At 38.5% G+C, this 12,969-nt stretch overlaps 1 protein-coding gene across 3 annotated transcripts in view; it reads right to left on the reverse strand.

Annotated features, from left to right (window-relative positions):
• ADAMTS3 (ADAM metallopeptidase with thrombospondin type 1 motif 3) overlaps window positions 1-12,969 on the reverse strand; it is a 228,786-nt gene that overhangs the window by 6,944 nt on the left and 208,873 nt on the right. For all 3 annotated transcript variants that reach the window (XM_042871526.1, XM_042871525.1, XM_042871524.1), the window contains 10 exons: window positions 11,843-11,988; window positions 11,099-11,274; window positions 9,829-9,962; window positions 9,197-9,320; window positions 5,604-5,684; window positions 3,841-4,004; window positions 3,114-3,279; window positions 2,243-2,375; window positions 1,689-1,896; window positions 832-949 (listed from right to left, as the gene is read on the reverse strand). In XM_042871526.1, the coding sequence (XP_042727460.1) occupies window positions 832-949; window positions 1,689-1,896; window positions 2,243-2,375; window positions 3,114-3,279; window positions 3,841-4,004; window positions 5,604-5,684; window positions 9,197-9,320; window positions 9,829-9,962; window positions 11,099-11,274; window positions 11,843-11,988 (1,450 nt within the window). The remainder of the gene's footprint in view (window positions 1-831; window positions 950-1,688; window positions 1,897-2,242; window positions 2,376-3,113; window positions 3,280-3,840; window positions 4,005-5,603; window positions 5,685-9,196; window positions 9,321-9,828; window positions 9,963-11,098; window positions 11,275-11,842; window positions 11,989-12,969) is intronic.

Genomic DNA, 12,969 nt, shown 5'->3' on the forward strand with positions numbered 1-12,969 from the left:
TTCTAAGAACTCTTTTTTCTATTTTTTCTACCAGCCAGTGGTCAGAATATTAGGGCTATTGTGAGGGATTAAAAAAAACCCCAAAATCTAATAAAGTTAATGGCTCAAAGGAACAAAGACTTTTTTGTTGTTCATAAAAAGATTAAAAAACTGTTTAAAAATTTCTATGAAAATAATGTAATGAAATTCCTAGGAATCCTATTAATACCTTACGGCTCAATGTTTTTGTATTTGTATTTTCATTTCTTTAATTGGCCTCATGCTGGGATCTAGAGGTCAAGTAGGATCTACTTGGGACTGACCTTCATCTCTAGCACAGATTTTTGCAAATACAACTTAGGCTAACATGTCCAACCCCCCTATTTCAGTACATTACAAGAGAGGGCCCCAATCTGTGAGAAACACAGATCACCCTGAGTTAGAATATCAGTATTGTGCTGGACTGAAAAACAAGGCACCATTAGCTGGAATAAAGCAGGGGGATCACCAGTGAATGATATATGTTCTAGCATGCAAGAAGTAAATTGTGTGGTTGACACCTGATCAGTGTAGTACCTTTAAAACACGGTAGTGTACAAATTTGGTACGTACACTATCTGATCATAAGCACAGGCTCTGACTCATCTTAGAAACCAGTACACAGAGACATAGTAGGTTCACCAGGTAGAACTGAAACTTCAGGCAGGATTAAATAAAGTGTATTATTTTTCATCAGAGTTCACTCAAGTATGAAATCTAAGTCTCTAACCCTGGAACCGTACTATGCACTGACACACTGCACTGAGACAGGAAGGGTTACTCTCATTTGCTGCAATCAGTTTGTTTCCTTACCATTACAGGGAGGGAGTTTACAAACCCTCACTGAGTCTGGCTTTTCTCCATCGCAATGGTCACCAGCACGGCATATGATCTGCCGGGTCTCGGTTCCCTCCCCACAGGTCACAGAACACTATGAAACAGACACAAGACAATTCAGGGTATTTCACAGCAATGTGCAATAGCTAATGTGTCTAAAATAGCCCAGGGCTGGTTTTCACATCAGGCTATACATTCCAGCAGTTTGTTTTTGAGAGCAGCCTTTAGTGAAGGCTGACATTATGGAAAAATATGTCAAGAAAGAGGATAGCATTTTCATCAGTCCTTGCTTTTTTCAATATCAAATTTATTATTAGAATATATTATAGATTTTTCTTCTTAGTCTTCCTATAGCTTATTACTTGACAGTGTAACAGAAAGAGAATAAAAAAGACTATGGAATTCTAACTTAGTGTTCACTGCGTTAGCTGTAGCATTCAGGTGTTTGTTCCTATGACATCAGAGGAATATTAACACTTACAGAAACTCTGTGATTCCAATGCAAGTCCACACCGGTATAAAAAAAAAAAAGTTATGCTATCCTCAGAATTGGGGAAATGAAACGTTGGAAAGTTGACAGAAACAAAATGTCTACGTTTGTTCAGCAGGATTATGTATTTGACACTGGAGATATTTTCAGAGTTTGTTTCTAGAGAATTTGGGAGAGCTATAGAAGCCCAAGAGCCAGGAAGACATTATCTACTGCTGATTTTCACATTTTGGAGATGTCTGACCAGTGCAGGCAGGAACGTTCACCACAGGCACAGCTCCAACATCAGAGGTGTGAGGTGCTACAAAGGTACATTACTCGCTCACAATTGCTGCTTGCCTACCTCAGACCAGGGCCCAGCTTTCCACTGTGCAGGGCATGGTACTCGGTTGCACGGCCTGCGACTTTCAGGGCGATCTCCACTACAGTACTTGAAATGGACAGAGCGGTTGGCACCATCATGAAGGGGCTGAATGCAACGCACAGTGCGGATCTGGTAGCCTGAATTCCCACAGGTTTTTGTGCAGTATTCCCATTCATCTGCTGCCCACCTTAAAAGTAAAAAAGGAATTAAATGCCTTCACAACTTTTACCATTATCCAAACTGCTGCCAGTTCAGTCAGTTCTTAGCATGTTGTTTTTTGTTGCGTTTTTTGGGGGATGGAGGAGGGAAGTGAGGAGGATGGGAAGGGTAGGGACGATGAAAACACTCAGCAAGATTGTACAAAGGTTAAAAAAAAAAGAAAAAAAAAAACCACCAAAAAAAACCAAAGCACATCCATTACGCAAGATCTCCAATCTAGAAAGCTATTAGTATCATATCAAATTTGGCTTAGGCTCATTTTCACCCCTACCACAAGGAGCAATCATTTGTATTTTTATGCATGACCAACTTACAGAGGCCGTGTACATTCCTGAAGATTGCACATTCTACGAATTGGCTTTGGCTTTTTGCTGGCTTCACAGAAGCTGCGATGAACCATTTTGTTATCACTCTTCCTGCGACACCCATACTTGGTATACTGGAATCCTGAAAATATTTCGGAAAAATTAGGAAAAGCAGACTCTTGTTAGAAATGTTTTTTTAAAATATAACTTTCAAGTACGATTAAATAGTTTTACATGACAGATATTTACAAGGTATTAAAACATGCTCACAATTTGTTCCGTTGTCAGGCATAATATTGTTGCAGAGTGCTGTTTGGATGTTGTTTAAAATATGGCACTATGGTAGATTTATAAGGCCGGAAGGGACTCTAGGACCTTTTAACCTCTGCACTGCACACACAGATCATGGTACAGAGAGGGGAGAAACTACCTCCTTAACATCAAGCAGCAGGTCACTTACTAAGTGGGCAATTAACTCAAGACCCAGGTCACGTTTTAGCATTCTTGCTACTCAAACTACTTGCTCAACTGCTCTATATAGGAGTTAAAGTTAATTAGAAATTTACATTACCCATTATTTGCATAGGAATAACACACTGTAAGCAAAGTGAACAATCAGTACCAAAAAATGGCTGAGTGCATGCTTTCAAAGTGACCTTGGTGCTGAATTTAACAGCTAAAAAGGACTACTTCTTTCTAGGCTGGAAGTGACACTTTTGAATAATCAGACACTTAAGATATTTTAAGTTTGGGCACCCAAAATAACAAGCTGTTTCTAAAATGGAAGCTCAAGATTTCTAAAGCATTCACTTCCCCCACCTTTTACTCTTCCACTTCTGGTAATTTGTCATTACTAGAGGGTGCTACATCATCTGTTTACCTCCACCACAGGGTTTGGAGCACTGTGACCAACTTTTCAACGCCCACTCAAAAGTATCTATTTCCTCCTGTAGGACGTTGTTGCTGTTGATAGTTGGTACTGAATCCTCGTGAATGATGTATTTGTAAGTCAGGCTAGATCTTGTGTCATTCTCCCGAGGAATGATCTATTAATAATCAAATGCAAACAGTGGTAGAAAACCAAAGCTATTATTTATTCCGTTGCAGAGTAAAGAAAGTACAGCCTCCTAGGGAAACGTGCAAACTGCTGGTTAACTAATTGGGAAAAAAAGGTTTTCTTTTTTATCTACACAGCTATAACTAACAACAGTAAGATCAACAGAGATGTTTAAAATGAGACGTCTTTATAATGCTAGATTTATTCGCTGGCCAAATAGAACGCCTCTACCTAGGATGAAATGATGCTGTGGCCCAGTGATCTACTTGGCAAGAGAGCAAACAGCGTTTGACCTGTAATGCCTGCTTTTGTCCAAAGTGTCCCATTGACATCTGAGAACACATTACTGCAGCATGAACAGACAGCATTTTACCAAGGAGAGTAAAAGCTAATGAGAAAAGGGCTTTAGCCTGTCAGCTGTTCCATCTGCATAGGTCTTTCAGAGAGGCATTACACAGCAAGGTTTAATCTTGGCACAATCTCCATGCTGGCCATGGACTTCTGTAAAAGACAAAATCACTGTGTTCCCACTGCTTGGCATACTACTTACCAGGACAACCACTGCATCATGCAAAGGCCCATCAGTGTGCAGAGTTTCTATGTCGTCTTCTATATTGTATTCCCATTCCACACCCAGGTCGATGAAAGATCTGGATCTGGCCTCCTCCCCCTTTCCATTCAGAATATAGTGCCCTGTAGCCTGGTTCTTAATTGCTGAAAGGATTGAAAAGAGTGACAGTTGTGCCTCTTATCATACCATCTCCAGTCATGAAGTGACTTATGTGAAACTTGTCAGGAGACATCACAGAAAGCCTCTTGAACAAACCAGCTAGTGCTGTAGATGCACTTGCACAGAAATAGGCCCTCCAAGGCCAACCCATGTAACCTTCACATTCCAGGCTGATGACAAGTGCATCTGAATATTTGATTCAATTTTGCACCACCATATTCATATGAATTAGGTACAGAAAGTACCTCTTCACATGTATTACGTATGTTTTCCGTACTGGCATAGTTCCCAGGAAGTACAGTAGTAGCAAGAAACTCAGGTCAAATCCTCAAAGTCTCTTGTCCTCCTTGTTTGCAGAAGACCAAACCCAACACTACTGAGAACTCCCCTTAGTGTAACAGACATCTCAGCAGACTACAGATGCATTTCTTATATTCCTCAGATTATAAAAGTGACACCTTTTTTCACACTTCAGTTTCTTCAGCATATGTATCTGCCAGATGCTAAAATGAATAAGCAGAGTCAAGGCATTCAAACCTCTGGGAAACTGTTCCTGCAACACATTTTGCAAATCAGGTCCTGTAGGAATTGGATTACAAGCTGATAAATTAGAAATCTAGAGAAAGACTTTCATTACTTTCCTTTGTACATCCCTTTCTAAATCACCGTAAAACATTTAAAAATATTTAAACATTTAATTTAAATTTAAAAATATGCCAACATCTTACATGCTCCTATTATTATAGCAATCAAAATGCAAGAGTTTTGCAGTGTACCTACTTAGAAATGTGATAAAACTACTTACTACCAAAACAAAATGATTCTCTCAGGGGTACTGTCACATTGTGCTTGGTCCAAACTGAAGTTCTCAAACCTCAAAAGCCAACAATTTTTCTCTCTGACATTATCACAGCCTTAACTATTTCCTCTCTTCTGCTTTGTTTTTTAAATTTCTTTTTCTGTTCTTACTAATTTTTTAATAACAGATATAACTCTGCCAGAAGAGTTTATAATTCAGACACTGCCAGGGCAGATAAAAAACTGATTAAATGTATGTCAAAATCAATGGAAGACCTCATCCCTTCAGTGTAAGCTAAAAATCCCTTAAGCATTAGACAGCAATAAGTAGCAAGTTACAGACTGATATAACAATATATGATCTTTCCTACAAAAGAAAAATCCAAAATGAAAGGGACCGAAAATACATCACAAGTTTCCCAATCTTCTTTTCATGAAAAAAGCTGTTGTTTGCAATCTGCAGCAAATAAGATTGTTAAAGACACTGAATTGTAGATACTGAATTCACATATTAAAATGCATCTTTTTTACCTTGACAGTATCATTTAAATAAGAGTGATGAGAGTCTTTTATTAGTAAACATGCAAATTGGGATCAGTCTAATATTTTGAGGAATTCATATGAGAAGTAAATTTCATTACTAAGCTTACATCGTCAATCTGTAACATGCAATTCTGAATGCAGAAATTTACTACTTCAGTTTGGTTCTCATTTCTCAGGTTCTTCTGCATGACTGCCCATGCTTCTCATCATGCCTCAAAGCCAAACCTGAGGGAGGAACTTACCAAGAAAATGAGGAGAAGCCTCGTCTTCTTGGATAAACACATGTCGAGCACCAGGAGGGATGTCAAACATCTTAAGGTACCCTTTGGCATGTGTAGTAGTCAATGGAGAAAGCAGAGGAGGAAATAAAAAGTAATAGCCATGGTTAGGAGTGCTCTACATTATTCAGCTTCTACTTGCAGAAAGGGGCATCCACCAACTGAGAAGCAGTGTCAGAAAGAAACTGATCAAATAGCTTTGTAACGTATTTGACAGGACCTCCTTGTGTTTTTCCTCTTTCCAGGAGTAAAGAGAAACCAGTTACAAATCTATTTGTCTCTTGATTAGCTATATTGCTATAGGTCATATTGATTAACAATTCAGGCAAAAAAAAATGTTTCCAATGTTTCTGAGTGTACAAGGGAGAAGAACGATTCTTCCTGATTATTTTTTTCCAAATCACTCATCAGCCAGGCTGTGGGATTTGAGTTTACTTACTGTACTGATACACATATGTCTCTTCAGTGTGTCTGTTTACCTTTGAGACATCAGTGATCCTGGAGAAAGGTGGATGTAGTAGATTGTATTGTCACTACACATAAGGAAGGGCTTGTCTACATGGAAGTTAATCCAAACAATTTAAAACTACAGATGTAAAATGTATTAATTCAAGTATTACTGCTGAAATGAAATGGCTGATTTCAACTCTATGCAGTTAAGAATAAAAAGCTGTCCCCAAAGACAGTAATTCATATTTTAAATTTCAATTATTTATCCGTCTAAATAATTAATGTAATGTTCAGTATGTCATTCTGTCATTCCGGAAGACTAAAATCCATCTTGAGAACCTGTCAACAGTCACTTCTATTGCAAGTTTTAAACAAGAGCTTCACAAGCACTGAAGTGAATCTAATTAATTTGATGTAAGGATGCAAAACTCTGAGTGTATGGCACTTTCATATTTCTGTATTTTCCCTTTAATGTCTGCATATTCAGTTATGACAAATCTCTTTAGATCCATTTTTAAAGAACAAAGAGCCACATATGTGTAATTTCATGGATTTGGCTGATGAAAGTCTGCAAAAACAGCATTCAATGATCTTTTTACTGTCCATCTTTTGAGCATATGAAACAAAGCTTTTGCCTGAATAGGTGTTATGTGTCAGTGCCTTTTTGGAGATGAGAACTGCAGGAAGAACTCTCCAGTTGCCATGGATGCCTCTTTCTGCAAGCACTTGAACTTACCCAGAGTGTTTTTAGACTCCTTTGTTTCAGAAAGGGAAATATTGCGAGCTCCTTTGGGCAATGTAAATGCTCCTCTAGTCTTCCCTTAAATAGAACGTCTATAATTAGTGTTATGGGAGCCAAGTCTTGCTATTTCATTGACTGCATTGTCAGCCAGATGGTCTTAACAAATATAAAGTATAATTTACATTATGTGTTCAGATGCACTTAAAGCAGCATTAGACACATCTAGCAATTTTTAACAGTCAATGAAATTTAGACCACTGAAAATTCAGGTAGGTGATTTTAAGTTGGATACTTGCAGATTTCATTTTCCAGAAACTTGAATTCTTTTTGGCACCTCTTGCTTAAATGTTTTCCTGTTGGAAGAGGTCAATTAGTTTTTTTAATGACTAGACTGCCACAGATACTGTAAAACAATAAACATTTCATAAACGCTTTCATTAACATTTGGAAATGGCTCACTAATAGCAGTATTTCCTGAACTGTATTTCTAGTACTCTCTATCACTTAGATGTAGCACTTTCCAGACACTGAGAACACTGTGAAAACACCCAGTAACGTGCTGTCACCTTAGAAGACAATGCAGTTACTCGGTGGTTCCCGGGCAAAAATACTGAGCCACTACATGATGGGGTTAGTATTATATTTTGCCCTCTGTTGACCTCTCATTTGCCCTGTTATCTCCTAGGGAGTAAGCCAAACCTCAAGCTTAGGCTTGTACATCAACTGCAAGCTATAATTTGTAAACCACTGCTATAGAATACAGAAACCAGATGCACCAGAAAAAGCTCTACTGGACTGGATCCAGAATTGTGACATGAATATTCCCTCTGCCCCCAAAAGTACAATCATTTACTTTTAGTGAAAAAGATTAGAAATATGCTTAGAAGGCCATGCACTAATTTCTGCTGATTACAGTTTGTTTTTTTTTCTGTTTTCAGAAAAGCACAGTGACTGCCAGCTCAAGAAACACACAGGCCCAAGAGGCTCAAATTATAATCTTCATTCCATTACTCCCCACATCACAGTAATTCTTGTGTAATTTCATGTCTAATCCACCAGTTGCTTTTATCACTTTAAGAAAGGTCCTCTAATGGCACTTGCAGCTACAAGCTGTAAACTTCTCCAGTTGGCTTGTAATTAATATGTATTTTCAGCAGAATATTTTACATATTTTCTTTCCATTCGCACATTATCTTTGTCCAAGTTTAGTTTGGTTAGTCACTTACTGTCCAAATGTAATTACTGATGCTGAAATAAAGCCTGCTTCATGGCAGCAACTACCAGTTTTTAAACTGTTAATGCAGATATCCATGTTATCTGTCCCTAAGTCTTTCTCCACTCTATCTTAAAACATTTAGTTCTACCAAACAGACATTCCTGAAATAGCTGCTACCAGTCATACAGAAGATGCATATCCCTGAGTACATTCCCCAAAGTGAAATAAAGGCCATATAGGAAAGTCTTAAAATGCACAGTATTCTTAAATATATGTACATATATATATATGTATGTATATAAAACATTATACTGCCCTAACTCAACAAATAACTGACCAGATAGAAATTTCTGAAAAGACCGAGGGGTCTTGAATTATTATTGATAAGAGATTTGTTATAGAGTACCCCAGTCCAGTCTGAAAACTTTAACCAGGTTAATGTCATCATATGCTTCATTGGATGCCATTCACACAACTTGAGAGAAATGAGGGTTTCTGCCAAAATGTTTCTGTCTTTGATTTAGAATTAAGTTGAATTTATTTTTCATTTATTTATTTGACTAAAAGGCTACAATTTGTGATGAGACTGATCTGACACGAGAATCCACGTGTTCAGAAGTTCAGAACTTCAATTAATGACTCCTGAGTTTAGGTTTAAGAAGAAAAACTCATGAATAGCTTACACTTCAAAAGGGAGGAAAAATATTTCTTCTAGTCCTCCTACAGAATAAGGCATGCTATACTTAGCATCAGGCAAAGCAGCTCAATTTCTTCTGAATGTCACTCTTAGGGACAATAGTTCACTTTTTTGGCAGAACTCAGTGTATCCCCATTTAGCACAAACACTGTCTGTGGGCTTCAACATTTACAAAGAGCTAAACATGCTATGCCTGGGGAGTATTTCTAGATACACTGCACAAATGGAGTTTTCTTCTGTTAGGTCCTTCAAAAGACAGAAACATTACAGTGTTTTAAAAGATCTAATTTCTTTATCAAGCACTAAACCATTTTGGCACATCAAGCTAAAATTCTTGTTTTGCTACCTTGAAGTAAGCCACGTTTCTGATCAGTCTTCAAAAACAGTAAGCATGACAGAAACATATGAGATAATAGAAACTATATTCAGATGCATGCATATGCTATTCCTACCAAGCTTTTTGGGAGTGCGGGTAAAGGTTCCTTTCACAGTTCGGCAATGGGAGTTATCTCCACCACAGACGCCACACTTATCTTCAGCTTTATTAGAACCAATTTCCTTGTCACAACCCACTTTCTGCAGAATGAAGAGCAAAAAGAAACATGGTTTTATCATAAGCTGTAAGGTTTAGCTGTAGAGGGATGCAATCTCAAAATCAATGCATAGAGGAAATTACTAGCCAACAGTGATCTATTTCATTTAAACACAGATTACTTGAAAGCCTGTTGCTGGGTAATGGTTTTCAGGTGAAGAACAGGAATTGATTCTCAGATTATATCCACTGTACATCAAGACTAGGAAAGATGGAAAAGAGCAAAATACGGACAATTCCTTTCAGATGCAAAACTAAGTGAAAAAATGGCAAATGAAATTGTCAGTTGAAGAAAAGTAAATTGTTTCCATGGAATGGACCTGTGTCATTGCTCTAATGTAATTTAATTCTGAAGTAATTATGATGAATATGATGCTGCAAATATTTCAAAGCATCTGCAAAGTCTGTCTCTTTTTCTCTGATTGCTGCTGAACAGTTATTTAACACAGCACAGTCCAAACTCAGCAATGAGCTTGAGAAGCTGTCACTCACCACACATTCTCCACGAACACAAATGCTATAGGGATCTTTATATGAACAGCGAGTCCCATCATGTGCCAATTGTTTCATATAAGCAACATCTCCTGTTTCTTTGGACTGGCAGTACAGGTGGCATCTCTTATTAGCTGCATAGCAGGAAAACAGACGTAACTGCATAAGTTAAAAGCAATTCAGATGAGTTTCAGAAAAACATCTCACTAAAGGCATAAAGAGAATATTACAGAGATAGAATGGACCTTATGCAGACACCAAGGGGGGAAAAAACAACTAATTTGCTGTTGTGTGAATTTTGGGCCTATCATTATCACAGATACTCTCACAGAAATCAGACTGCTTCCAAAGAAGCTCCTAGAACTGGGTTCCCCACTATTCTTCAAGTAGCCTTCAGTTTGATTCTGTTGCAGCAGTGCTGAGTTTAGGAAATTACATCACATGAAAGAATAGAAGATTTGGATTTCAAATTCCTTTAGTCTTTTCAGAAAATTCCAGCTGAACAAATATTTCTTTATCACTACTTGAATCTGATCCCCTAGCCATGCATATGAAGAGTTTCAAAGGAGATGCCTGAGGGAAAAATACTAGCAACTCAAAGCAGCTCTGAAATCCCTTTCAGCAAGCAATGAATCTTTATGCTTGAAGCTGTCCTTTTTACTCAAGATGACTGCTGGATTATATTAATGTTAAGAGTGAAGAGTCAGGCTCAGGTAGATGGATTTATCTAAGAATGGGAAAATACTTAGAAGGACTTCTCAAGTAGAACACTAATTAGAACGCTATTACAACTTCCAGTGCAATTTCCTAGCAGCATTCCTCATTGACCATTAATATTTTGCACTCATATAGATGAACAGCTGTACAGGAGAGACCAAGAAGAGTCCTTCATGATCTGAGCAGCAGCTTTCCACATTTGGCCCCAACAGCAGAGCCAGAGCTTCACAGTGCACTGCATTAATTGCTATGGCACCCACCAGCTATTCCATCAGGAGCTCAGAGCCTCTATGCCTCTTGCTACATCCTGTTCTCACTAGGAAGAGGATGAAAGTCAGAGGAAAACAGCTGGGCAAGGGTTGGTGAAGTTACAACTGTCTCACACTGCAGCTATTCCTTTACCCTGGACCATCCTCTTTTCCTGCTTTTTAGTCATACCTACTACACTTTTCTTACGCTGTAGTCTCTACATGGCAAAAGAAACAAGACCCCCCCCATAAGATCTGTGAGATTCCAGCACTGACTTGTAGTAAACACAAATAACAGAACTTACAGTCAGGGTGTTCATATGGCAGCCAGTGGTGTTTGCTGTTCTGATACTCAAAGTGGGAATTGCGTTGCTGACATTGCTGCGCTCTGAAGTCCTCAAAGTGCTTCGGACACTCTTCCGTATTACACAGTTGAAACTCAAAATTGACACCAACACAATCTTCACCTCCATTAATTGGCCTGGGAGAAGAAAACATCTGTGAGATTATAAAACCCTCAAGGTTTTGGGTCTACAATTTTGTTATCAGTCTTAAGTGGAATTTCACACTCGATTCTAAAGAGACAATTTCACAAAATAGGAGTGTGAACTGACAGGACTGGAAACAAAGCAGTTACCTTGCACAGATATGCACTTGCAACGTAACCTCTATGGTTACTCAAACATCCCAAAGGCATATGCTGACATGCAGAAACAATACATATACACATCTATGCTGTCAATAGTTGATTTACAACTGGAGACTATCTAACAGTTCATCCCAAAGCTTGTTGAGCTTGCACTCTATGTTCTCTTCACTCTCTCACACATCAGTTAAATTTTTCATAGGATGGTTTTCCACAGGCTTTCCTCTGGAAATTACTGGATTCACTAAAAACGATTCTGGCTCCTTGCAAAAGGTGATGTTTCAAGGGGCTTGAACACAATGTGAATTTTAGGAGATTCCATCTCAAAACACAAATGCCATTTCAGCAGACACCTACAGTGATTACCAGTTGACTGGAACTACCACCAAGGCAGAAGACCTACATTGGATTGTTGCACTGGCGCGTTCGGAAGCGAACTCCAGTTCCACAGGTTCGTGAGCAGGAGCCAAATTTTGTCCAGGGTCCCCAGTTGCCATCCTGCTTCAGCTGGTTAGCATTCTTCCACATGCAGTGACCTTTGTAGCACCACTGAGAGAAAACAGGCATGGAAAGCAGGAGAGCAGAAACAAAATCAAACCAAACATAATCACAGTAAATTTAAAAGTGCACAGAGGTGAGCTCGTGGAGCAAAGAGGGTCTTCGTACTCTAGGCCCAGGAGTGCCCAATCCCTCTCTTTCATGGCTGTCTGTTCCATGGATAAACAACAGGGCCACATCTGAGCGTGTATCCTTCTATGGGCAGAAATACGAAGATCAACACGTTCTTTTGACTTCATTTAAGTCATCCTTTGTCTCATATGAATCCTAATTCCTACCATGTTTTAAAGGAATTTTTATGTTCTGACTACTGTATCACAGAATAAGATCCTTGCTGAAGATCAGTAGCTTTTTTTTCTTTTTTTCCTCATACTCAAACATTATATTCACGCAAACAAGATGCAACAGCAGGCTAGTCACTAGTCAGCAAGTTTTTTGGCTACTGGTTAGGGCATTTCCAGACATCACAAGTGGCTCTCCTGTAGCTGAAAATACATGGAATTTGTTAAATAAACATTTGCTTGAGTATAATTGTATGATCAAAAATGAATTAGCAGCAGAACATTCTCTAATGTTAAAAGACAAAATTAAAGAGCTAATCCTAAGCTTGTACAAACATTTAGCCACAGGATGTCTGGACCACAAGTACTAAGAAGAGTTTGGGGCTACGTACTCCCATCCTGCAGTGATTCTGTCATCTGCTACCACGGATTCTTAATGACACTTTAAGGACACTTTGCAGAAGAGAGAATAATATTAAAAATAATAATAATTAAAAAAAAACATAACAAAAAGGCTACAGAGGAAAATGTGAATGCCTTACACCTCACCTATGATTTTAACACCCTCACCTTCCAAAATATAGCCTATGTAACAGCCAGCTTTGCACATTTCAAAGAAGACAAAGTGGGAAATCACAGCTCCCACTTTTTCCTTTCTTTGGTGCTAACTGGGGGGATACTGTGCAATTGT

The sequence above is a fragment of the Lagopus leucura genome, unplaced genomic scaffold (assembly GCF_019238085.1).
Source record: "Lagopus leucura isolate 7727_CA_CO unplaced genomic scaffold, USGS_WTPT01 Super-Scaffold_100004, whole genome shotgun sequence".
Taxonomy (NCBI): domain Eukaryota; kingdom Metazoa; phylum Chordata; class Aves; order Galliformes; family Phasianidae; genus Lagopus; species Lagopus leucura.